We start from the raw sequence: 22,115 nt of genomic DNA on the forward strand, positions 1-22,115 counted from the left end.
CCTTTTTCAGGAAGGAACAGCTAGAGGGAGACCAGAAAGATTGCATCTCAGCTGTGGTCCTGGAGAAACTTATGTCAAAAGTCAGAATAAAGCATGATCTCCCCTCCTCTCCTGTTGTTGTTTAGCTGCTGTTCAGCAGCTCATGTGGCTAGCGTGTGATTGCAGAGAGAAGTAGGCCAAGAAGCATTTAGCACAGGAATCCAGCCTAGTTCTTTCAAGACTTAAACTGTGGTAAGACAAAGGATCAATTTCCAGAAAGGTGTTTATAGACCTTATTTGTTAAAGGGTGTAGGGAACATGTGAGACCTGATATGTAAGAGGCAATAGGACTCTTCCCTTGAATGGAAAGGAGCTATGTTGAGAGTCTCTTCCTCTAAGGTTGAACCTTTGGGAATACTACAGAGATAGGAGTGAAGCCCAGGGTGGCTCTGTCCTGGGCTGACCACGCACACCAGAGCCACAGGCCTGCACTTGGCCACAAGCAGAGCAAAATAAATGCACTGCAGAGACAAGCAGGCTTTTGCCCTCTGTGAGCTTCTGTGTTTAATGCAGTTACTCTCTCTGTGCAGCTGCAGGCTTGTGCAGAGGAGGGGAGGCATGCAATCTGAGGAGGATCAGAGCTTGAAGCCTCTAAGCCAGCTGATAGTTGTGCTCACTGATAGTGGGCAGTGCAGAGGAGGAGAGCTGGCCTGACTCGCTGCGATGAGAGGCTGAGGATAGACCATGTCTGAACAAAGTTGAGCTCTGGCAAGTTTGGTCCTGTGTCAGGGGCTATCTATGCTGTGTGGGTGTTAGGAAGGTTTATCCTTCCTAATGGTTTAAGTTTCCTCCTGAGCTCTTTCAGTCCAAGCTTGACTTGATGGCACAACTTGTGTCTGTCTTCAGTCCATGTAACCAAGGCTCAAGTGTTCTCATTCCTGACAGTACCCTGAACTGATGGGGCACATCTGTAATCTCTTGGTGGCTATTCCCCCTGGCTCCCTGCAGTGTCCCAGCACCAAGAATGAATTTAGCACAGGTATCTGTTGCTGATCCTTACCCAGGCTATTCCAGATCCCAGTGGAGGGCATACTGTTTGATACAGGAGAAGTTTGGCCAGACATGGTTGAAAATTACTTGTTTGTAAGCTAAATAAGGTGTCTGAGGGTAGCAGATATCTCTGTTTGAAACATAAGTGTTCTTCCTGTCTCAAAAATCCACCAGCTGGATGAAGGAGTAGGAATGTTGTGGAGAGTTTTCTCGGGCTGGATGGCACAAACTGACTTTTATCTCAGCTGTCAGATATGGCAACTGAAATGTATTTGGTCTGAGATTTTTATCCTGGCCAGTGAGTGGGCCTTCCAAAATGAGGCATTTGAGAAACATGGAGATATGATAGAGAAAGCATGCAGAAAACATGAGGAGGTTTTGCTAGAAGGCAACCTGGGCAACATGTCTGAGTTCATGCCTGGATTACAGGGCTCTTGGGACATCTGATCTGTGTAGCTTATGTGCTTTGTTGTGATTTATGGGCAGCATAGTACTCGCCTTTCTTAGTCCTTGCTTTCTATACCTGTAGAGTCATAGACCTTTTCCAGTGACTGTGAATACACTGAGCACTGCAGAATCCTTCTTTAGGGAAGCAGTTGGCTAGTGGGGCTGTCTTGTTGCTGTTCAGTTGGCTGTGAGGCATAAACAGTATCCTCTCCAGTCTGGAACAATGAGTCATGGTTGTGCTAATTGATTCCCATCAATCTAATATTTCCCATAAGGAAACACTAAATGCAGTGGACTTTTGACTATATCCTCATTTACTCATAGTGTGATGAGTTCAGTGGCTTTATAGAGGTTATATTGGTGTAGCATGAATAACCACTGTTTTTTTAAGCTGCTATTCAGTCTTGGTTCAGTTAGCACTATGCTGCTACTGTTAGTGCTTTCCTGCCTCCAGGCAAATTGCATAGCCTGCAAAAGAGATTGGAAACCTCTGTTTCAAGCAAGAATGAGAATGGCTGCATGGCCACCTGGTATCTCTCTTTTTTGGATACCTTCTCAGTCCTTCCAATTACTGAATGCTCTTGTGTGTGCCTGGTCACTGTCCACAACAGCAAATATAGGCCTAAATCAGGCCTGTGTTGCTAAGTGAGGGTGTTGCTAAACAACAAAAAAATGTTTTTTTCCCAAATGTGGGTGAGTGTGCAGAGCCTTGAGAGCAAGTGGGAGTTGAGCTTTAGCATGCCTCTTTTTCAGGTGACCAAGATACCTGCAAATGCTTGGGAAGAGTCCGCGGGGGGGGGGAGGGGGGGGGGGGCGGGGAGGGGGGGATAGGTAAATACACAGTCCTTGGAAACCAAATGGTGATTGAAATACAGGCACAAACAGTGTAACTCAAGGAGTGGGGGAAAAATGGCTTTTGTAGGCTCCTCTGCAGTTTGGAGTACTCATGAATATGCTGAGTGCACTTTGGCTCCCACTTTATGGAAAGAAGAGTGTGCTCCTAAGCACTGAAGCAGTGATTTCTTCTCTCTTCCATTTGAGGGTGGCACTGAAGGTCTGTGCTACTGTCAGTCGCTCTCATTGCAAAATGTGTGGCAAAGCCTGTCGTGCTGCATTGCTTTGTTGCTGAACTGAAGAAATAGCTGTGGAGTTAAAAGGCCTAATGTCTTCACCAGGCTGCGTGCTGCCACTGCAGGAGCTTCTCAGCTGAACATATGAGGGGCTTTTGGCACAGTAGGGACTGTAGCTGTAGGGGTTTCTTCTTGTAGCCCTTCAGAGCATTTTACCAGGGTCAGTTACCAAGCCCCATCACAAAAGCAACCTCAGTGTGTAGGATACGTGCTGTCAGCACTTCTTTTGATTTCAACCTTGATGTTTTTCTGGGTTCTCCTGGTGGTCATAGGGTGAGTCTTGTCTTGGGAGGGTGCTCATTTGTAACAGTGTCATAAAGTGACGGAGCTAGATTAATATCTCACTTATTATGAGTGGGCTGTTTCTCTCTTGGCCCTTTCTCCTTGTGCTTGTCTGATTGGAAAATGAATTGTTTCAACTCATTAACCTAGTAAAAATTGTAGTGGTTTTTGATGGTCTTGTTTTCTGCCATTTTTAATGAGTAAAATTGGATTACTGGGTAATGTGGCCAGCGTCAGAGCAGGTGGGATGTGTGGGATGTGTGTGTGGACAGGAACATACATGCATGGGGGAGGTTGGGGAAGCAAGACCTCCATTTCAATGGAGGCAAGTATTCGTTCTGCTCAATTCTATTGTAAAACCTTGCCTTGAATATCCTGACAGTTTTAAGTGCAGTGGGGGAACCTCTCTTATGGCCTAATTGCAAAGGGTAGCTGGCTTTATCTCTTAATTTTTGGGTGGTAAGGAAGGTTTTCATCTTGGTTGTGAAATCGGATTAGGCTCAGTTGAGCCTTTACTGAGCTCTAGGGTGGTGGCAGTGTTGTGGTTTCATGTCATGCCTCTGTTTATCCCCTCTCTCTCTTGCTCAGCTTGGTATCGCTGTGGGCTTTCTAGTCCCTCCAGTTCTGATTCCTAATGTGGAGGATGTGGAGAAGCTGGCCTACCACATCAGCATCATGTTCTTCATGACTGCAGGTGTGGCATCAGCCCTATTCATCCTGGTCATCCTAGGTAAGGAGGTGGGAGCATGCACAGGAAACCAGGTGGGACTGAGAAGATCAGCCTGGGGATGGGGGGGGGGGGCGGGCTGTGTGCCAGGAAATGGGGGGGGAAGTTCATCTGGTGATGCAGCATGCAGCTAATAGGGTCATGCAATACCCCATCTTGCTGCTTCAAGTCCTTGATGAACTGCACATGTGAAGGGGAGTATAAGAGGTCGTGAATGAGCCTGCCAAATTGTTCATTTCATCCTTTGCCTGCTTAATAAAACCCTGGCATGAGTAAATCCTTTAAAAGCCAACAGAAGTCTTCCAAGTTTCACAGTCATCTTCCCTGCAAACAGAGTGCTGGGCCTTGGGTTGTGCCTTGGACCTGATGACCTCCTCAGGGTAGAGAAAAAGAGGCAGGTTATATGGCATCACAGGAACAAGCTGTTCCTAAGAGAAAAAAAGGTAACTAGTTATGAGTGGATAGAAGGAAGCACTGAGGGCAGTAGCAGGAGACCAGAGGTGCAATTCTCCTACTTCATGCTTAATCCATGAAGTAGAAGCCAAATCTTTAGCATGAAAGACTGACATGCTCATTGGAGAGCAGATGTTGTCTACTGAACTCCATGGAATTTTTTGGATAGGCTCCTCTTGCCAGTTTGTTCATGTTGCCGGTGGCTGAATCAGATGTAGACTTCAAAGAATCTGGGGCAGGGAATAGACAAGGTACAAGAATGGCTGTCTAGCACCTGGCACAGCAGAATTGCCTGCGACTGGCAATTCTGGACACTAATGCTAGTAAGGGACAGCAGATGACTTGGCCAGCCTAAAAAGTTCCAGGCCTGAAATAAAACCTGGCATACATAGGTCATTGCTCACCAGGCACTGGACTCTTCAGAGGCCATCTTTGCTGTCTGACTTTTCCTAATCTGCTTTGGCATTTGTAAATCCACATAATATTTTAGCAGCTGGCTGATCATCCTTCTGAAGACAAAGGAATGAAATGCAAGGTGTTTTCCTAGTGGGAGGAGTTAGTGTTGGAGAGAGCCTGTTCTCTCCTGTTCCTGGATGAGTTCATGCATGGAGATCAAAGCTTAAGGACACTGGTGTGTTTTGTATGCTTGGTTTTACTAGTCTCTCTGCCATCCCTCAAATGGCTCTACCCACAGTGTGTGCTCAGGGCCCCTGATGACACCATTACAAACAGGTATACTTTGTGTCTGATTTCAGTCTTCAAGGAGAAGCCCCAGAACCCTCCAAGCCGAGCTCAGGCCTTGATCCAGTCAAGACCAACAGCAGAATATTCCTACGTGCAATCAATCCTCCGTCTGCTCCACAATGCCAACTTTTTGCTCCTTATGGTCACTTACGGTAAGGTCTGACCTTTCTCCTTGTGCAATTATCACTCCTCCCTCCCTCTCTGTGCTCTGCTGGAGCAGTAACTGGCCAGAGTTGTTTTAGGGGAGCATGAAGATAGCTGTCCTGCCACAAACTAGGAATCCTTATAGCCCAGTACTCTTAGCAGTAGTTACAAGCAAATGCCTAGGGAAGAATACAAGCAAGGCAAGTACACAGTGGACAATATACTCCCACTACTGTTCTCCCAAACTTTGGCTGTTTTTTGCTCAGGGGATTTCTTTATCCTGTTCTTTCTTCCTTATCCTGTTCTTTTTTCCTTAACCTGTTGTGCTGGTTTAAGAGTTAACCAGCAGGGGGAATGAACTCAACTCAAAGGAGAGATTATAAGTCAGAATAACAATTTATTAAAATAATACAATAAGTACAATAATACAAACAAACAGTTGGTCTCAACCCACAAAAACTCAAATGTATAACCCAGTACCCTGGGGCCTGAACAAAGTGGTATTCCTTGGGCCCCGCTTGAGTCCAAAGTAAAGGGAGAGGGGAAGAACCTGCTGGTGGGAGAGCTGCTGCAGTCTGGCCAAAGTGGTGATCGCAGTCCAGTGGTGGTCTAAGTCTGGTTGGGAGCGATGAGATGCAGCCGTCCTCTGGATCCCACGAGTGGGTTGAAAAATGTTCCAAGACTCCAAGATTATATATCCTCCAGTTCAGGCAGGAATGCTTGGTGCTCCCCTCAGGGCGGGGAGTTCCCACAAAGGGTGTGAGGACAGAAACATCCTCCTATCTCACAGGCCTCTTAACACCTAGTTTATAGCCTGAGGAGTCAGGCTCTATGGGCAGAGGGTGCGAATAGTCTATTGACAACAATAGTCTAGTTTCTGGGAAATGACATGGAAGGCTATAGAATACAGTTTTGGGTTACACCCACCATGATGAACTGATCTCAGCTGTCCTAACTAGGACACCTGTTCTTTTTTCCTAGTCACTTAGTTACTTGCAATGAGCCAATCTAAGTGCTTACCTAAGAAATATATTGGAGTGTCTAAGTGCACGTCACAGCACTCAGTAAAGGTCATTTCCCAAGGCAAGGGTATGACTGCTGGGCATCCCAGTAGAGGTCATGTGGACTATGCAGATGTGCAGACTTCGTCAGCTTCCTAGGCAGTCCCTATGAAACAAATAGAAGGAAAGGCTGGAGAACATCTTCTTATGCCATCTGTCCTGGCACTCTGAATTTGCTGCTTGCTTCTCTTTAGCAGTCTCAGTCTGTTTCTCTGAGGGCAATGTACTGTGTTGAATCTATTCCCTGATGCTGAATTGGCATATGGAACAGTGTTTTTCTCTTTAACAGAAAGGCCATTGTAGTCTCTGCCTGGCTGCATAATAAGTTATACTGTAGCCAGCTAGTCTGCAGGGAGCTGTGTCCTTACTCTTCCTACCGTCTTGCTATGGAAGCTCCTCAGGTAGAAAGTTAAATATTGCTGAAAGTTCTACCATTATGCCAGCAATTGTATCTGAAGGACCTGGCCGATGAGTAACCAGGTTGGAGAGAATGAGATAGTGGCTTTGTACCTTCTGAGGGTGCTAATGGTCTTTGGGGTTGTTGAATTCTATGCTTCTTTCCTTCTCAGTGCAATAGACTTCTAGAAATGCCCCTCTCAGATTGCTCTTAAACTCCACTGGTTTGCATTGCAGCTGCTTGTTTTGGCTTTTTTTTTCCCCCTCCATAGCACACAATACCCTCTCAGAAAGTGAAGACAGAAAAAATTGTCAGGCAGACTGTGTCTAAAGTTGGATTGTGTCATCTGCACAGTACACAGTTATGCTTCAGGGAAAGGGAAGGTGAAAGCATTTATTTTGATAGGCAACAAGTCCTAGAGGAGAGAACATTTATTTTGATAGGCAACAAGTCCTAGAGGAGAGAGGAGGGGTCTCAGTACAGAAGAGCATGTTTAGAATCTGATCATCCTGGATAATTCCCTTCCGGCAGTCACAAACAATGTGGAAAAGCTGTTTCAGTGGCTCATAATTTATTTTTTCTTCCTGCTGGTCTGTGCATTTATTCTGTTCCTCTTTGTGTCAGCGTCATGTCAATCTACAGCTTGACTTGAGATGGTGACTGTTGCTCAGAGAGGGAATTATGCAGTGAAACTTTTTTTTAACTTCTCTGGCTTTAAAATGGGGACAGTTTTTCCTACTTAAGTCAAAAGTTATGTTGGCCAAGATTTAAGACATCTGCAGCCACATGAGTGCAACTGAATCATTCTGCCTAGCTAACACAAAGATACCTGCAGCCTCTCAGCTTTTGTGTTAACATAGCGTATACCAGAGGAGGGAGGGGGATACCTGCTGCTTTTTCATCTCCCCTGGCTGTAGAAAGAATGGGGACCCTTCCATGATGCCAGGTCAGAACAGGTCTGCAGACCTCTAAGGTGTTGATATTACTAGCAGCTGTCAATTCCTTTCCTGTGGTAAGACTTGCAGTGCTGGAAACATTGGTGCCACTGCCTCTGTGTCAGTACTAGTGAACTGTTTTTGAGGAAAGCCCTCAAATAGCCTTTTCCTAAGGCTGCTGACATTGCTTCCATGAAGCTGAGGCATAACATGGAATGGACATTTAGAAGTGTCCGAGTTTACTGAGTTGGGCTCTGCATCTGAGAGCATGTTGCTACTGGGAGGCAGTAGGCAGGAAAGGGTGGGAAAGGCTGGTAAAGTGGGAGTGGTGAGACAGTCTCAAAGCATCAAGGTTTGGAAGGGTGATGGGGCAGTGAGGAGGAGGCAGGGCAGCAAGATCTGCATAAGGAACCATTGTCCTGCAGGCTTACATGGGTGAAGACAAGAAAACCAGGAGTCTGGATGTAAGCAATAGGCTGCTTACCTACGGAAGACCTGGGTTCTAGTCTGAGGCTTAATAAGGGCTCCTTTTGGAGCCATAGGCAATAAAGTTCCCCATTCTGGCCTCTATAAAATAGAGGAGACACTGTGAGGTCTCAAAAATGCTATTCTACAGCACGTTACAAGCAAACCATGGTAACTAGCTAATGAATCAGGTGGGGCTGGACCTTCAGATGTCCTGCTCCCAGCTACTAGTTCTGATTTTCCTCATCTGCATGGGCAAATGGCCACTGCCCTGTTGGAAACAACCGTTGCCTGTTTCATGGGCATTCAAACAGCTGTAATTCTCGGTGAAACTTCACGGAGCAGCTGTGACATATAAAGTGCCTACAGCTTTTGCCAACCCTCGCATATGCAAATTTGGCACACTGTCTTGATTCTTAGAATATTTTGCCTGACTGTGGTGCCAAGTGTTGCTGCCAACTCTGCATTACTTTCTGCCCAGCTTGGAAGCAGGGGCCCTTCTCAGTCTTGGAAATCATATGCATCACAGAGCTGCTGTGAAGCTTTTGTACTGACAGCATCAACTACCAGAGCAGCATCTGTCTATTTTCGCAAGGCTGCTGTCCTCTTGGCTGGGTGAGAAGTAGAGGTGCACAAATGACTGGTCTATGTTCATGCCCAGCTTTGAAGTGAAGTAGCGAAGGGACTGTGCTGATCTGCCATACTCCCACGTCCTGGCAGTGCAGTTTGTGATGTCTCCTAATGAGTGGGGTGATCCAGAGGTGGAGATAAGATGAAGCTGAATTACAGTCTCTAGAACTGTTTTGCTACGGCAAAGTGTTGCAAAGAGACAGCTTTCAAGGCTAGAGGGCGCCTCCTTGCTGTGAGATATCCAACTGTTCTCCCCCATCTCTGGCTGCTGGCTCTGCTGGAGTTTCCAGCCTTCTCAAGTAACTCTTGGAAAGCATTGGCTAGATTCCTCCTGCCTTAAGAGCATGTCACTCAACTTACTAGCCTCTCCCGTAACCTTCTGACACATGGTTTTGGAGCAGGAAGCATTGTCACAGGCACTTGGCTTATTTAGGATCACTTGAATGAGAGTTTTCATCTGTTGTGTGTGCCATAAAACTGGGGAGTGACCTTTGCTTAATCATAGGATGGTTTGGGTTGGAAGGGACCTTAACGATCATCTAGTTCTAACCCCCATGCCGTGAGCAGGGACACCTTCCACTAGACTGGATTGCTCAGAGCCCCGTCTAGTGTGGCCTTGAACACTTCCAGGGATGGGGCATCCACAGCTTCTTTGGGCAATCTGTTCCAGTCCCTCACCACCCTCACAATAAATTATAATGGTGTGTAAAGGAAGTGTGATGTCCCCTTCAGCTGCCAATCCCAGCTGCCAATCTTGTGGCTCCTCATAGTGCTCCATGAGCTGTGCAGTGCAACGGGTATTCAGTGTTTAGTGGAAGACTGGGCTAGGCGCAGAATGGCTGAGTAATTAAGGATCAGGGGAGCTAGAGGACTTCAGAGTTAGGGGAGCTCAGGGGTTTGTTCCCTGTGTTAATGCTCTGCCTGCGAGACTGCACTTCTGTATCATGTATTGTGAGTTTCTGCTTTTAGCTGAGGCTGAAAGAGGAAAAGTAGGAAGTGGGAACTTGACACATATCTGTTCTGTGAGGATTTCAGGCATCTATGCCAGACTTTTTAAAACCATGCCTCCTTATGGAGCCTGTAGATGTGTGAGCTGCAGTGGTGAAATCTGTGTCCCCCATCCCACCCCCCTACTTCAGGATCACTGAAGCCTTGAAGAGAAACTAACTGCAAATGTAAATGACTTTCTGAGAAGAAAGTTGTGCTGACTGTTACAGACCTCATCCACCTGGTGAAGGTTTCTCAGTATCACCCAAGGTGAGAGTGTAGCCATTGCAGTACTGCTGATTCAGTGCACGTACGTATGTTCTTGCCTACTCTTAGCAAAGCGCTTGGATTTTGTGCCCTTTTGAGAAGGCATTTAACCAAAGAGAGTTGCATGTAAGCTGAAGCAGTGTGTCTGAAAGGGGCTTGACCAGTATCACCCCAACAGTTTCATTCTCACCTTGGGTGATACTGAGAAACCTTCACCAGCTGGCCGATGCGTGTAACAGTTAATCTAACTTCCCTTTCAGAAATACAATTACTTTCATGGTTGGTTTTTTTTCAGGCCTCAGTGATATCTTTTAAAATGCAAGATTTTCCCATGCAGACACACACATAGCAGGTGCTTGGGGGTAGTGCTGTCTGTGCTTCACTATCGGCTCTGCTTCTGCTTGCCTTCTGCTGTTTCTTTGCTTGGAGAGAATATTTTTTTACTGGCTGTCAGCAGGGAGAATGCTATCAGGCTCTTCTCTGGAAGGAAAACACTCAGGTCAATGACACTGTTGTTAATTGAATCCTGGGTCCTTGTTAAAGGTGTGATGCTGAGGCAGGTGCTTTTCTAGTATTCTGACTTGGCTGGGGGGGAAGGAGAAAACTCCAGTGCTAAAGATGGATCTGGATGTGAGGAAGGGTTGAGACCCCATGAGGGACTTGCAAGACCTTTCAGTACCAGAAATGTGCACAGCCCTTCCTCTAGCTGCTAAGGTAAGAACCATCCTGAAACTGCACGGTGCTTCCTCCTGCATGCTGAGGCCTGACTGTCTGCATTTCTTTCAGTATTCTATGTCTAGCCACTCTGGCTGAGTCTCCTGAGACTCTGCAGCCTTGTACTAGATTGATGCTCCCAAAGATTCCTCTCTCTGCTTTTCTACCCTTCCACAACCTAGCAGGAGAGTAGCAGGCTCTGAATGTGCTGCATTTTTATCCCCCTCTTAGGTCTGAATGTAGGTTGTTTCTACGCCCTGTCCACTCTGCTGAACCGCATGGTGATCCACCACTACCCAGTAAGTGTATCCAACCCTCGTGGCCCTCTGATGTTTGCTGTTGTCTAGCATTGGCTGCCAAAGGAGAGTCTGTGAGAAATGCAATGTCACAGCACTTCTGGCTGGCTCTGGCACACGTTGGCTGGCTGGAAAGAGAGCATTGGTTCCTTTTTCTCTTTACACCACACCATGCAAAAGCTAGTGAGCTCTAGCAAAGACAGCTCCTTTGCACCCTGAATGAAAGTGTTTACTTCTGAGAAAATCTTCCAGCAACTGACTCCCCCTGTTCCTGACTATGACTTCTGCTAGGACATCTGTTCCAGGAGGCTGCCCACACTGGTGCTCTGGTGGCAGAAGAGTGGAGTGCTTCAGTACCTGAGCTACTGTAGAGCTTACTGCTGGTGCTGTATGCCAGAGAGCTCCTTTCTGTGCTGCCTTATAGTAGGTCCTAATATTTCCTAGTCAATCTGGCCCAAATCCTAACACCAGAGAGCAAGCTTCATAGGGTTTATGCTGACTCCTCTAAAAGTATCTGTTCATGCTGGCCAGTGCACACCTTTTTCTCTGGGCTGGCTCAGAGAGAAGTGCCAAACCACTTTTCTTACTGGACTAGAATACACTGGCTCATAGTGGGCCCAAAAGTGTTCTTGCAAAGGGTACTTCTGGTTATTGTGTTACCAGCAGAAAACATGTAGGGAGGCTAACTTTGATGTCTCTTCTTCTCTGGGTTTTCTGCATTTTGCTTTTTGTTGGCTATGACTTAGCTCCTGCATTTGTGTGAGTGTGTGTGTGTCTCATCACAGGGGGAGGAGGTGAATGCTGGCAGGATTGGACTCACCATTATAGTGTCGGGGACAGTTGGGGCTCTGATCTCCGGCATCTGGTTGGACAGAACCAAAACCTACAAGTAAGTCCCTTGTTTGCCTCTGTGTCCCTGGTGACTGTGCTCTTCCCCCATACTGTGTGAGTCTGGGGGTACAATCTTTGGGAGGATTTGTAGGGAAAAATATGGTTCTTCAAAATCCAGTTAGTCTAAAGTGAAGTTTGGAGCTGTGTGTTAGTCTGTACTGGGCCCATACAGTGACCTTAGGGAAACATAGGGTGAGGTGGCCCAGTAGCTGCTTTGTTAGGAATGAGAGAGTTCTTGATGCAAGTAGAATCGAGACAGTACCAGACCATTTCTCAGCCCTTACAAATCAGCTTCTGTGAATCTTTGTCCAGCTTAATAAAAGGCACATTGAATCCAGTGCCCAGAGGCATTGTGTGAGGGTGTGTTGCTGTATTTAGGGCAGGCATAAGGGTTATTGGGGTTGCTGGTGGATTATTCTGAGTTTGCTGCCTGGCGGGTTGGGAAGGCAGGTCTGGCCAGCATACCCTGCCATATGCAAGGAGACGGTTAAGTCTTTGCTTGTCCTGCAGCTCCCAGTCCTCAGGCACTCAGATCTCATTGGCAGACCTCTGTAGGATATCCCAGGGGATGTAGAGAGTCTCTCATGTCTTACACTGCGGTCCATGTAATCAGCTTTTTGGTTTCTCTGCTGTCTTTGAGAACTGTGCTATAACCTGTTGTCTGAGCAGGTTGGTGAGACGGGGCTTTACTGGTGATGTGCTGGTGAAGGCAGTTGAAGGCAGTTTTGGAGTTCTTTTCTTTGCAGCAGCTTTTCATCTGGGTGAGTCCTACTGCCATTATCCTACCTGGTGTCTTGGTTCAGAAAAGCACATTCTCATTGTAGACAGCTTAGATTAATCTGGCTAGCTGTGGATTTGCAACTTCTGAAGTGGCTTCTGGCCCTAGCTGTAAACTACAGGGATCAAAAATAGATAGAAAATTGGCTTCTCTAATAAGAAAGAATGGTTGGTGAGAACTCCTGGGTCATAGGAAAGAGGACTAGATGACTAATACAAAGACCGGCAGGTTGATTGTTGCTGTTTCTAGATGGTTGTGTGGCACTGAGTTCTCATTTGTCAGTCCTGAGACATAGAAACACAACTGTTGGAACCATTAGAACTGCACTAGCTAACCATTCAGCGTAACTTGTGTCTCTTTCCAGCCCAGGGCTAGTGGTAAGGTAGCCTCAACTGGGACTGGATGATCTTCCTGATTCTCTGTAAGTGAAGGTAGGTTGCATCAAGAAGCCTGAAGAGCTTTGTCGCTCACCAGGCAGAGCTGGGACTTGAAATTTGGCAGAATGGGTGAGGGGAAAAATCCACAAATCCTGTATTTGTTCCATGTCCCCTGCTTCCATGGAGGGACCACGTAAGTAGGCTGAGCTGGCTGACAGTGTAGAAAAACAGGACTATACCACCCATGGAATTTATCCTACAGACCCCAGGGACTATCTGGGGATAGATTTAGCCTTAGGTGAGGAAAAACACTACTAAGAATTTGTTCTCCACTGCAGCCCACAAAATGGAATTCTGTGAAACTAGCAAATTTTTTTTCAGAGTGCTACAGAGTCTTTATTTAGCCCCATTTAAAAGTCTATTTAAAAAAACTGTCAAGATGCCAGATGTTCTAGGCAGGTACCCTCCCCCTTCCCTCCGTTGCTGAGATAGTGTCAAGAATGAAGTGGTAAGCACATGAAAATCAGGAAGAAGAGATATCAAGTCCTTTTTTTAGTCAGCTTGGAGAGAGAGGGAAGCAAATGAATGGGATCCAGCTGTGATTGAGGGGAGCAGGGGAAGGTTAATAACAAAAGGAATTGCAGAGCTCTACATGTGTGTTTGATCTTTACTGTACCATCAGCAGTTCCTTGAAAGGGTGAAGCTGTGCTAAGTCAGGCTTTCCCCATCTGTCATGCTTGAGCACCAAATGGCCTTTCATTCTTGCTCTTATTTGGCAGGCAAATCCCTGCAGCAGCTCCTGCACCATTCTTGCTTTTGGAATTAGCAGGCACAAATTTGGTCAATAAAAATAAATACATTAGTTACGTAGTGATGAGTGAGAAGTGCCAGAACTAGGGTTGTTTCTGGTGGTATGGCTTGTTAAGAGCAGCCCACCTCTTCAAAAGAACACGTTTTAGAATCATTGAATAATTTAGGAAAAGATTTTTAAAGTTTTGACATAAAGTTAAATGAGGCTCCATGTGCATCCTTCAGGTTCCAGGCTCAGAGGAGGGATGGCGTTGTGACACCTGGGGACTGCTGGGTGTATTGCTATTTGTAGGGGAGTCTGACTTGAAATGAAGTATTTGGAGACTGAATTAATCATCACTTCTCTTTGGCCATGCTTTGGTTTTAAGTGCGGTGTTCCCATGGCCTCACATCCAGCTGGTTGCAGTCAGCACTCTCTGCTTTCATTGCTGCATCTCTATAAGGCAAGACATCAGAAATATCCATCTCTCTCCATTGACGAGGCAGAGGACCCCAAGTGGTGTTTTAAACTTAGATCTGTACAGGTCCAAAGTGCATTAAAATGTGGGGGAGGGAGGAAAGACTTAGCTAATGGAGAATGGGGCGCTTGGATCTCTTCCACTGAAAGGTGAATGATCTCTCTCAGCCCAGCCTGACCAGCAATTTGAGCCTTCTTGTTGTAGCCCTTTCCCAGGTTAGTCCTTATGTAGTGCTTATGTCTTCACCCTGTCCTGCCATATGTTTTATATAAACAATTTACCAAGGCTGTCTATTTTTGTGACCTTTATACAGGAAGAAAGTGGCATAAAACCAAGTGCTAAAGAATGAGGGGGTGGTGAAAATGAAACCAGCCTTCTCCAATTCGTCTCTTCTCCAGCATTTGACACCTCAGTGTCTTCAGCAATTAGATTCTTCTGGAAGCACAGGGACAAGGCCTTTGTTCAGGGTCTTGCGCAGCCTGGAATGTGCTGTCCTCATGGCAAAGCCTGTGGAGGCCATCTGTCATCCCAGTCTGTACAGCAGAGCATTCTGGAGCTGCACACAACATCCCAGTGAGCAGCTAAAACTGTTGCACGTGGCTGTGACCTCTACCCCCTCCCTCCCTGAGCTTGTTCATTTGTTGCTTCAGATGTTGCTTGACTTGTGTTTTCGCAGCTGCAGTCAGTCCCCTGTGAGTCTGGCCCTGTCACTTTGGCTTTCCTCATCCAAGTGACCCTCTGAGACAAGGCTGGGCTGGGCCATGCCCATTGCATATTCTGAGGCTTCCTCTGGAGTTGACTGAACAGCAGGAGTTGTGTTCTTCATTTCAGTCCTGTTCCCTGCTCACGCTGACCCTGTCTGGCTTTTTTCCCCCAAGGTCTCTCTTTTCTCACAATCCCTTGCGTGAGCTCTTTAATTTGCCTCTTCAGAAGGGTAGGGAATGTGACTGGGAGGGCAGATGAGTGTCAGGGCAGGTTAGGTTCATCTAAGTGACAAGCATGTTGGCTCCTTCACAGATCTCCCTCTGACTGCCACAGAGACTTGGCACCAGTGCCTTTGGAGCAATGCTTCCGCATGGGTGCGCGGGGCTTCATTCCCAAACCCCAGAGCACAGAGCTGGATTAACCCCAGCTTTCCTAAGGTGATGTAGCAGGATGCCTAACTTCCTAACTTGTACACACTGCACTAGGCAGCCTGGTAAGTAGGCTGCCAGTTTTCCAGACAAGAATAATGGTTCCCTATGAAGCCATCATGAGAACAGGTTGCTAAAAACACCAGAATGCAGTGCCAATGTCCTCTGTGAATCTGCTTCTCCTTTGTGCTTTTCTCTCTCCCATAAGATTTATGGCTATGATAAGAGGCTTATTAAGCTAAACTGGCATTCTTTCCATGTCCTAGTGCCCCCAGAGTCACAGAGCATTCTTGTCTTCTAGTGACAAAGGCCACTTCCTGAGAAACACCCTGCCTAGCTGTCTTTCCCGGTGGTTTCTTTGTTTCCCTCTTCACCAGTGTCTGCCAGTATTGCAGTTAAACCCTCTTAAAATTTTTGGGTCTCGCTTGGACTGTTGAGTAGTAAATCTCCTTTTTTGTCATCAGTGGTATGCTCAAGGGAGCAAGGTCTTGCTAAAGTCTGGTCCAGCAGAAGTCTGCTTGTGTGCTTAAGGCTGTTTTCTGCAGCGGGACTTGCATCCAGGGCTGTCTGTTCAGCTCCTGTGGACGGCTGTCCTGAGCAGGCAGCGCTCAGGCGAGTGGCCTCAGGGCACTTCCCGGTCTGTGATTCCCACACAGCACTCAAGCCTGTGGTCTTGTTTTTTCACAAGGGTCTGTTGATACATTTTATCCTTCTGCAGCCTAATGATTCAGGGAGGTCAGTGAGGAAAACTCTAGTCCCCTAGATCCAGCTAATGTGCGCTAGATGAGGTACCCATGGCAAGATCAGTTTGCTGTGTTGTGCCCCCAGTTTACTTCTGCAGTTTCAGTGAACACCTTCAAGAGCTGTCTGCTTCTGTGAGCCTGCCTGCTCTAGTTCTCAGTGGTGCACTGCATGTTCTGGGAACTTCTTTCTTGCACCTTGACTAATGACATAGCATTAATGTGAAACAAAGTCCCAACCACATCCGGTCATTATCTTGTTCATCACCTTTGCTTGGAGATGAGCGGCAAAGTGCAACTCTTGGCAACTGTCATGATACAGAATCAGATACAAATCACATGGAATACTTGAATCATAAGCTTGGGAAACTGAGTGAGATGTTGTGTGACTATACTAAGACCTGTGCACTGAGCCAAAAACAGGCTGTGGGGAGAAAAAAACAAAACAAAACAAAACCCCAGCTGAGTGTTGCTGCTGGCAGCAACTAAACTTCTTAGGGCCACAGCCACCTCTTGGAGGCCTGCACTGTATTTTAGCACTGCTGTGTATTTTACTACTGCTGTGTAGTTTGGAGACTCCTGTTTATGGAAGGAGCACCCAGTTCAAGCTTGGTCTGTGTAGCCCAAGCACAGAGCTCTAATTCTAGCTTTGAGGTCTTTTCCTAATCATCTCTTTTCTCCATGGCTGCTTGTTAAGGCTTGGGAGACATAAGAACTCACAGGAGATATCTGAGGAACCTGTATTGAGCAGAAAAAGGCTTTTACTTATATCTTTTGGACTTTCTGGGGCTGCTCTCTGATTGCTCAGTCAATCTTTTAGCTCTTCTTCTACAGCCTCCAGGCTGTGTGCCAGCCATGTAGCAGCTCTCTGCAGGGAATTAGAACAGAAGTAAGCCATCCCTTTATTCTGCCTTCACAGATGACTTTTTTCCTCTGAAAACATTGGAAAGAACGTATTCTGGAGGTTAAGGGATTTAACTACTCCTTTGATACACAACAACATTACTTGTCACAGCAAAATGTTTAGCCTTTCAATACATTAAATGTGTCTGGTGAACCTTTGTAAGTATGGATCAATAGCTGAAGCCTGAAATTAGCTTCTAAGGCCTGTATTTGGATAAGAATTGACATATGAGTATGACCCCACTTACTGCAGTCATTGCAGCAGTGAGGGAGGACAGAACCTTAGCTAGAACAGTCTGGATTTATCTGTAGTAATTCAGTGTACTGGAAACATTTTATTACCCATTATAATACTGGCTGCCCACTTGGGGTTGGATTTTTGGCAGTGATCATTTGCATTAAAAAGGAAAAGTGAAAATAGTTTGAATTTTAGTTTCTTCAGTAGAATTCTAGGAACTGGTATCAAACACATTCTTTGATGGATTAAGACTAAAATTTGGTTGAAAGTAAACAAGCAGCTCATGGTTATACCTTTAACTTCTTCCTAAAAGACAATGGTAAAAAGGTTTTATTAACTGTGATATCTGTTCGACTATCAAAATCCTGGTGGAATTTGAATCAGGTAAAGGATACTCCTTTCCCTCCTAAAAACTATGTACTATGAAAAGTTACTAGCTGCCTCTTGTATTAAAAAGAGCCTTAGTCTTTTTGATGTGGGAAGGCTTTTCTTGGTGTTTAGTCAGGGATGACAATTGCTAAACATTTTGGATCTTCTAAAGCTGGCCTGGACTGCTGCATGTGTCTCACAGTACTGAGTCCACTGATGATCCTCACGTGGCCTGGCTGCAGGTTTGGCTGTTCCCAGGATCTGCCTGGCATGCTTCCTGAGCACAAGGTCTCTTTGTCTCCTCTGCACAGAGACAAGAGCCTGTGGCTCAGCTGCGGTTGGCTGTGGAACTAGCACTATCCCGTGGCTTGAGGATGAGGCTGTGAGGGCAACCTGGCTTGCACATCACCTCTCCAAATACAGCAGGCAGTTTAAACAACAGAAGGGAGCAGCAATGAAGCTGTTTTGGACAGCACTGAAAAATATATGGCCATAAGACTATAGCAGTGTTGACATCTCTTTTGCTTTTCCTGCTTGAGAGGGCTCCATCTCCTTGGCTCCTGTGTGTTCAACTGGTTGTAGTACAAATGGTGCCCAAGAAAGATTAGTGATCGTTTTATTTGGCTTTTGTTCTCCCTGTCAAGTGGCATGTGCAGGACATGACAAGGCACCTGTCAGCCCATGGTAGGATTTTCCTTCTACTGCCCTGCTGTGTGCACAGGTCCTTTCATGCTCTCTGTCAGTCCAGTTCCTCTGTCTTTTGTAGGAGTGGCGAGAGAGCTGTACAACGTTTTTTTAATTTTTTTTTTAACCGTGTGCTACAAGCTATACCAAGATCTGTGGGCAAAAAGGAGGACTGGATTAAATGAAAACCTGACTGCTTTTTCTTGCAGACAAACAACACTAGTCGTCTATATCATGTCTCTAGTGGGAATGATAATCTACACCTTCACTCTGAGCCTAGGCCATCTCTGGGTGGTCTTTGTGACTGCTGGCACGCTGGGGTAAGTTCATGTGCAGGCTGCTTTCCTCGACATGCTAGGGGATGAGCAGGGAGGCTCATCCAGAGGATGGTGTGGGAGGGACTGGGGAGAGACATAGCATGTGCATGGCTCCTGCATGGTTTAAGGAAAAAATTATCTGCTCTTCCCATCTCTCACTTGTATGTGTTTCATTAGAGTCAGGGACGTTATTGTGACCCTGCTCAGCTGCATTTGCCTTAATTGTTCCAGGCAATCAAGTGGAAACATTTGGAAAGCCAGGGATACTGCAGCCCAATAGATGACCAATGGACAAGAATGAAAAGCATGTCTGCCTAAGTGGCTGTTTGACCGTGCTGGGGGTGATGCCCCTTAGAGCTATGGGCCATGGTCTGCCTCTTCAGTCTTCCTTCTGACAGTTGCTGAGTCTTCCTTTCTGTGTGCTTCTTTACAGTTTTTTCATGACAGGATACCTTCCCCTGGGCTTTGAGTTTGCTGCAGAGTTGACATACCCAGAATCAGAAGGAACATCATCAGGGCTCCTTAATGTCTCAGCACAGGTAAGTGCGCTGTTTTCACTTTGCTTGCCTCTTTTTAGGCAGAGATTAAATTGTAGTTCCAAGCCTTGACTTCTATTTCTTGTCCATTATTAGTGTAATGTACTGTAGAGCTAAGCACCCTGAGACCTGGCTTTTTGATTTGTGTTCCCCATAGCATTTCTCTAGTGACAAACAGAAACATTCTGTTTCTGTTTAAGAAAATCCATCAGGATGCCAGTCGCCCTTGCCTTTTCCAACATTGGCTCTTCTCCAGTGAGAGATGGGATTCCAGCCTTAAAGGTCATTTGTCATCCCATCAGCTGCAAGGAGGTGCCTCTGGATGTGTTTATAACCAAACTTTAGCCTCACTAGGGCAACTGTTTGGCTGGCCTGGATGCTCTGATACTTTGGTAAAGCTGGGAAGCTGTTTGGGCTGCTTTATAATAGGAGTACAGCTGGACACTGGCTTTGTTTGTTTGTAGATTTTTGGTATTGTTTTCACCATTGGCCAAGGGCAAATCATGGATCGCTTTGGAACGAAGGCAGGAAACCTCTTTCTTTGTTCCTTCCTGTTCCTGGGGACCGTTATGACAGGTAATTAAAATTTTCAGTGTTCTTCTGCTCTGACTTTTCCCCTTTAGCTTGGCATATGGTTGAAGGGCTTTTGTGTGCTGTGGTGTCTGCAGGAAAGGCCAGAACCCACACAGCAGTCTTGTAGCAATGCTGTTGTTCTTCTTTAAGCATCTGATCTGTGTTAAAAAGAAGATCCAAGGCTTCTTGCTCTGGCTGCTGGTTGAGTTTCAAGGTTGCACCTCCTGCATGCTGCAATAAGGAATCTGTATCCTGCTTGTTTCAGAAGTGCTCTGAGCCTCATCCAGGACAATGGTTTCCCTTGCTCACCATAACATAACGGAAGAGGCTTCTGCTACTCCTTTGAATCCTGGGGAAATTGATTTGGTCTCTGCATGGTGACTTAACTGCCTTCACATCTCTCTTCCTCCCTCTGTTCCAGCATTCATTAAGGCTGATCTTCGAAGACAACAGGCCAATTTGGAAAATGAACACACAGTGAGTAAACCCCCCTTCAACCCCTGCTGTGTCCCTGTTACTAGCTCAGGACAACACGCAACCTCTCTCCTTTCTAGCAAAGGGTCTGGCTTGTGGGGAAGCTCCTTGTTGGCATTTTCAGACAGGTGGATGTAATTCCAGCACATCCAGCTGCTGAGGCCTGTGTTTGCTCACTGTTAATTTCACGCAGAATCTATAGGCTCTGGTCCTCTGGGAGTCTGCAGGGCTTCACACATTTTTGTATTGGCTAGAACCAGAAGTGCTGTGCTCACTTCTCTCCACTGAAAATGTGTTCAGCCCTTCAGTGCTTTGCCCTTTTTTAGAGCTGATTAACTATTATTCTAGGCCCCTAGGGTTATTCTTCTTATTCTGCCATCAGCTGCCAAGTGGGGTTCAGTATATGTGACTGGAGGAAGCTGGGTTACAAAGCCCAAATGAGGGCTTGAGCAGCCTGGCTCCTTACACTTTGCAGAGTGCTGAGGACAAGGCTACTAGTTCATATCTCCTCACCAGAACTTGGGGTATGATGTCCCTGTGACATGCTGTGCAATAAATGCAGCTGTTTGCATGTGGGAGGGGGCCTCTAGTGAACTAATTGCACACATACTTTTAGAAGCTCTTTCTGCAGGGAAAGGGAGAGGACTGGTTGTTAGAGGCTATTTTCCTTAATCCTCCGGGCTCCTCTTCTACGACGTTATCAGAGATATCCACTCAATGTTCAGGAAGCCATCAGTGACCATGACTAGCAAAGTGTGTAAATCTCAGTTCTCTGCCAGCTGGAGTCAGCTCTATTCAGAAGACAGTGCTGCCCTCGTCCAGAGAATCTAACCAGTCCAGTCTGGAGAAAGACCAGAAGGTCCAAGAAGCAGGTCTTCTCTGACCAGCTGCTCAGGAAGGTGGATTTTCAATTACAAAATACATGCTTTTTGATTTTTATTTTGGTTTTATTTTTACTGAACTATCTGAGCACAAATGCAGAGGGTAGGGTGTATTAGGGAGGGTCCGAGAAATACAGACACGTGATAAACCAGACACCATAAGAACTCAATAAAGCAAGTATTTATTACCAAGAGGTGGCCAACAAAATGAACAAAGCCAAAAGGGAGGAAGGAGGAGAGAAATAAGCCCCCAGCACGACTTTCTCAGTTACCCAGCTGTTGCCTATAAAGTTATCTTACCGACCTAGCATGCCTATAATGACCCATAGCAGAAGCTGCATCCTTGGGGAGTCAGTAAGTTCACAAAACTGGCAGGCGTCCCCGCCAAAGGCAACGTTGTCCTTGGTGTGAAGTTAGCTCCCATAAAGAAAGCGCTATCTGCTTTTTATACAGTTAATTGAGTGGCCACAACCTCCTAGGTGTGGCCAGCACCGCCCAGCCAGAGGCCTTCAGTCCCACCTCCCAGTTATGTAAGTGCATCTCTTCTGCGCACGCGTGAGAACTTCGGAAATCCCCTGACGCACGCGCAGTATGTTTTGGGGGGTCTTTCTTAATTGAGTCTGGGGGGGGGGCCTGCCTCATCTTCTTCCCCACTTTCTCCTCCAAGTGCCCTTGGAGGACAACTAGCCAATCACAGAATGCCAATTAAAACAGTTTATACAAGAAGCTCTCTTCAAGGACAACTTTCCCGTTTATCAGTGCTTGTTTTCCCATAACTTGGCAGGGAAAGAGCAAAGCTTTCACAGGTGGCAGGGTCAAACACAGACCAAAAGTATCAGCATAAATTCACCCTGGTACAGTAGGGTAAGGGAGTTGATGCTACCTTGAGTAGTTCTTGTACCTATAATTCTAGACTAGTTGGATGAAAAAAGGCTATACAACTTATCCAATTTGGATATAGGAGTCCCCTCCCCCCCATTGCAATAACTTAAACATTATTTCTTCTTTTTTTTTCTGCTCTGAGGCTTACAACTTTGGTTGATTTTAGCAGTGGTGAGCATCATGGTCTACAGGACCAAGCTGGAAGACAACTGCTCTCCCAGTGAATGCAGCTAACTGGAACACACTTAGCTAAGTTGAGCGAGAGTAAAGACCAGTCTGTTTTGATACACACCCAATTGCTTGTATCCTTCCATTAACTGTTCTGAAGTCAAAGGCAGAAGATGAATTGTAAGGCCAAACCAT

The 22,115-nt window shown here is 46.2% G+C and overlaps 1 protein-coding gene across 4 annotated transcripts in view; it reads left to right on the top strand.

Annotated features, from left to right (window-relative positions):
• FLVCR2 (feline leukemia virus subgroup C cellular receptor family member 2) overlaps nucleotides 1-22,115 on the top strand; it is a 38,407-nt gene that overhangs the window by 8,556 nt on the left and 7,736 nt on the right. The window contains exons 2-10 of one of the 4 annotated variants that reach the window (XM_018082955.2): nucleotides 3,477-3,618; nucleotides 4,824-4,964; nucleotides 10,644-10,711; nucleotides 11,494-11,597; nucleotides 18,299-18,409; nucleotides 18,840-18,945; nucleotides 19,407-19,518; nucleotides 19,937-19,992; nucleotides 20,621-20,928. In XM_018082955.2, coding sequence (XP_017938444.2) covers nucleotides 3,477-3,618; nucleotides 4,824-4,964; nucleotides 10,644-10,711; nucleotides 11,494-11,597; nucleotides 18,299-18,409; nucleotides 18,840-18,945; nucleotides 19,407-19,518; nucleotides 19,937-19,992; nucleotides 20,621-20,728 — 948 coding nt within the window. In that variant the 3' untranslated portion in view covers nucleotides 20,729-20,928. Of the gene's footprint in view, nucleotides 1-3,476; nucleotides 3,619-4,823; nucleotides 4,965-10,643; nucleotides 10,712-11,493; nucleotides 11,598-18,298; nucleotides 18,410-18,839; nucleotides 18,946-19,406; nucleotides 19,519-19,936; nucleotides 19,993-20,620; nucleotides 20,929-22,115 lie in introns of those variants that run through there. The other 3 variants (XM_029964347.1, XM_029964348.1, XM_029964349.1) reach the window with 3 other exon arrangements.

Source organism: Manacus vitellinus, unplaced genomic scaffold, assembly GCF_001715985.3.
Source record: "Manacus vitellinus isolate BGI_N305 unplaced genomic scaffold, ASM171598v3 scaffold_6_pilon, whole genome shotgun sequence".
NCBI lineage: Eukaryota > Metazoa > Chordata > Aves > Passeriformes > Pipridae > Manacus > Manacus vitellinus.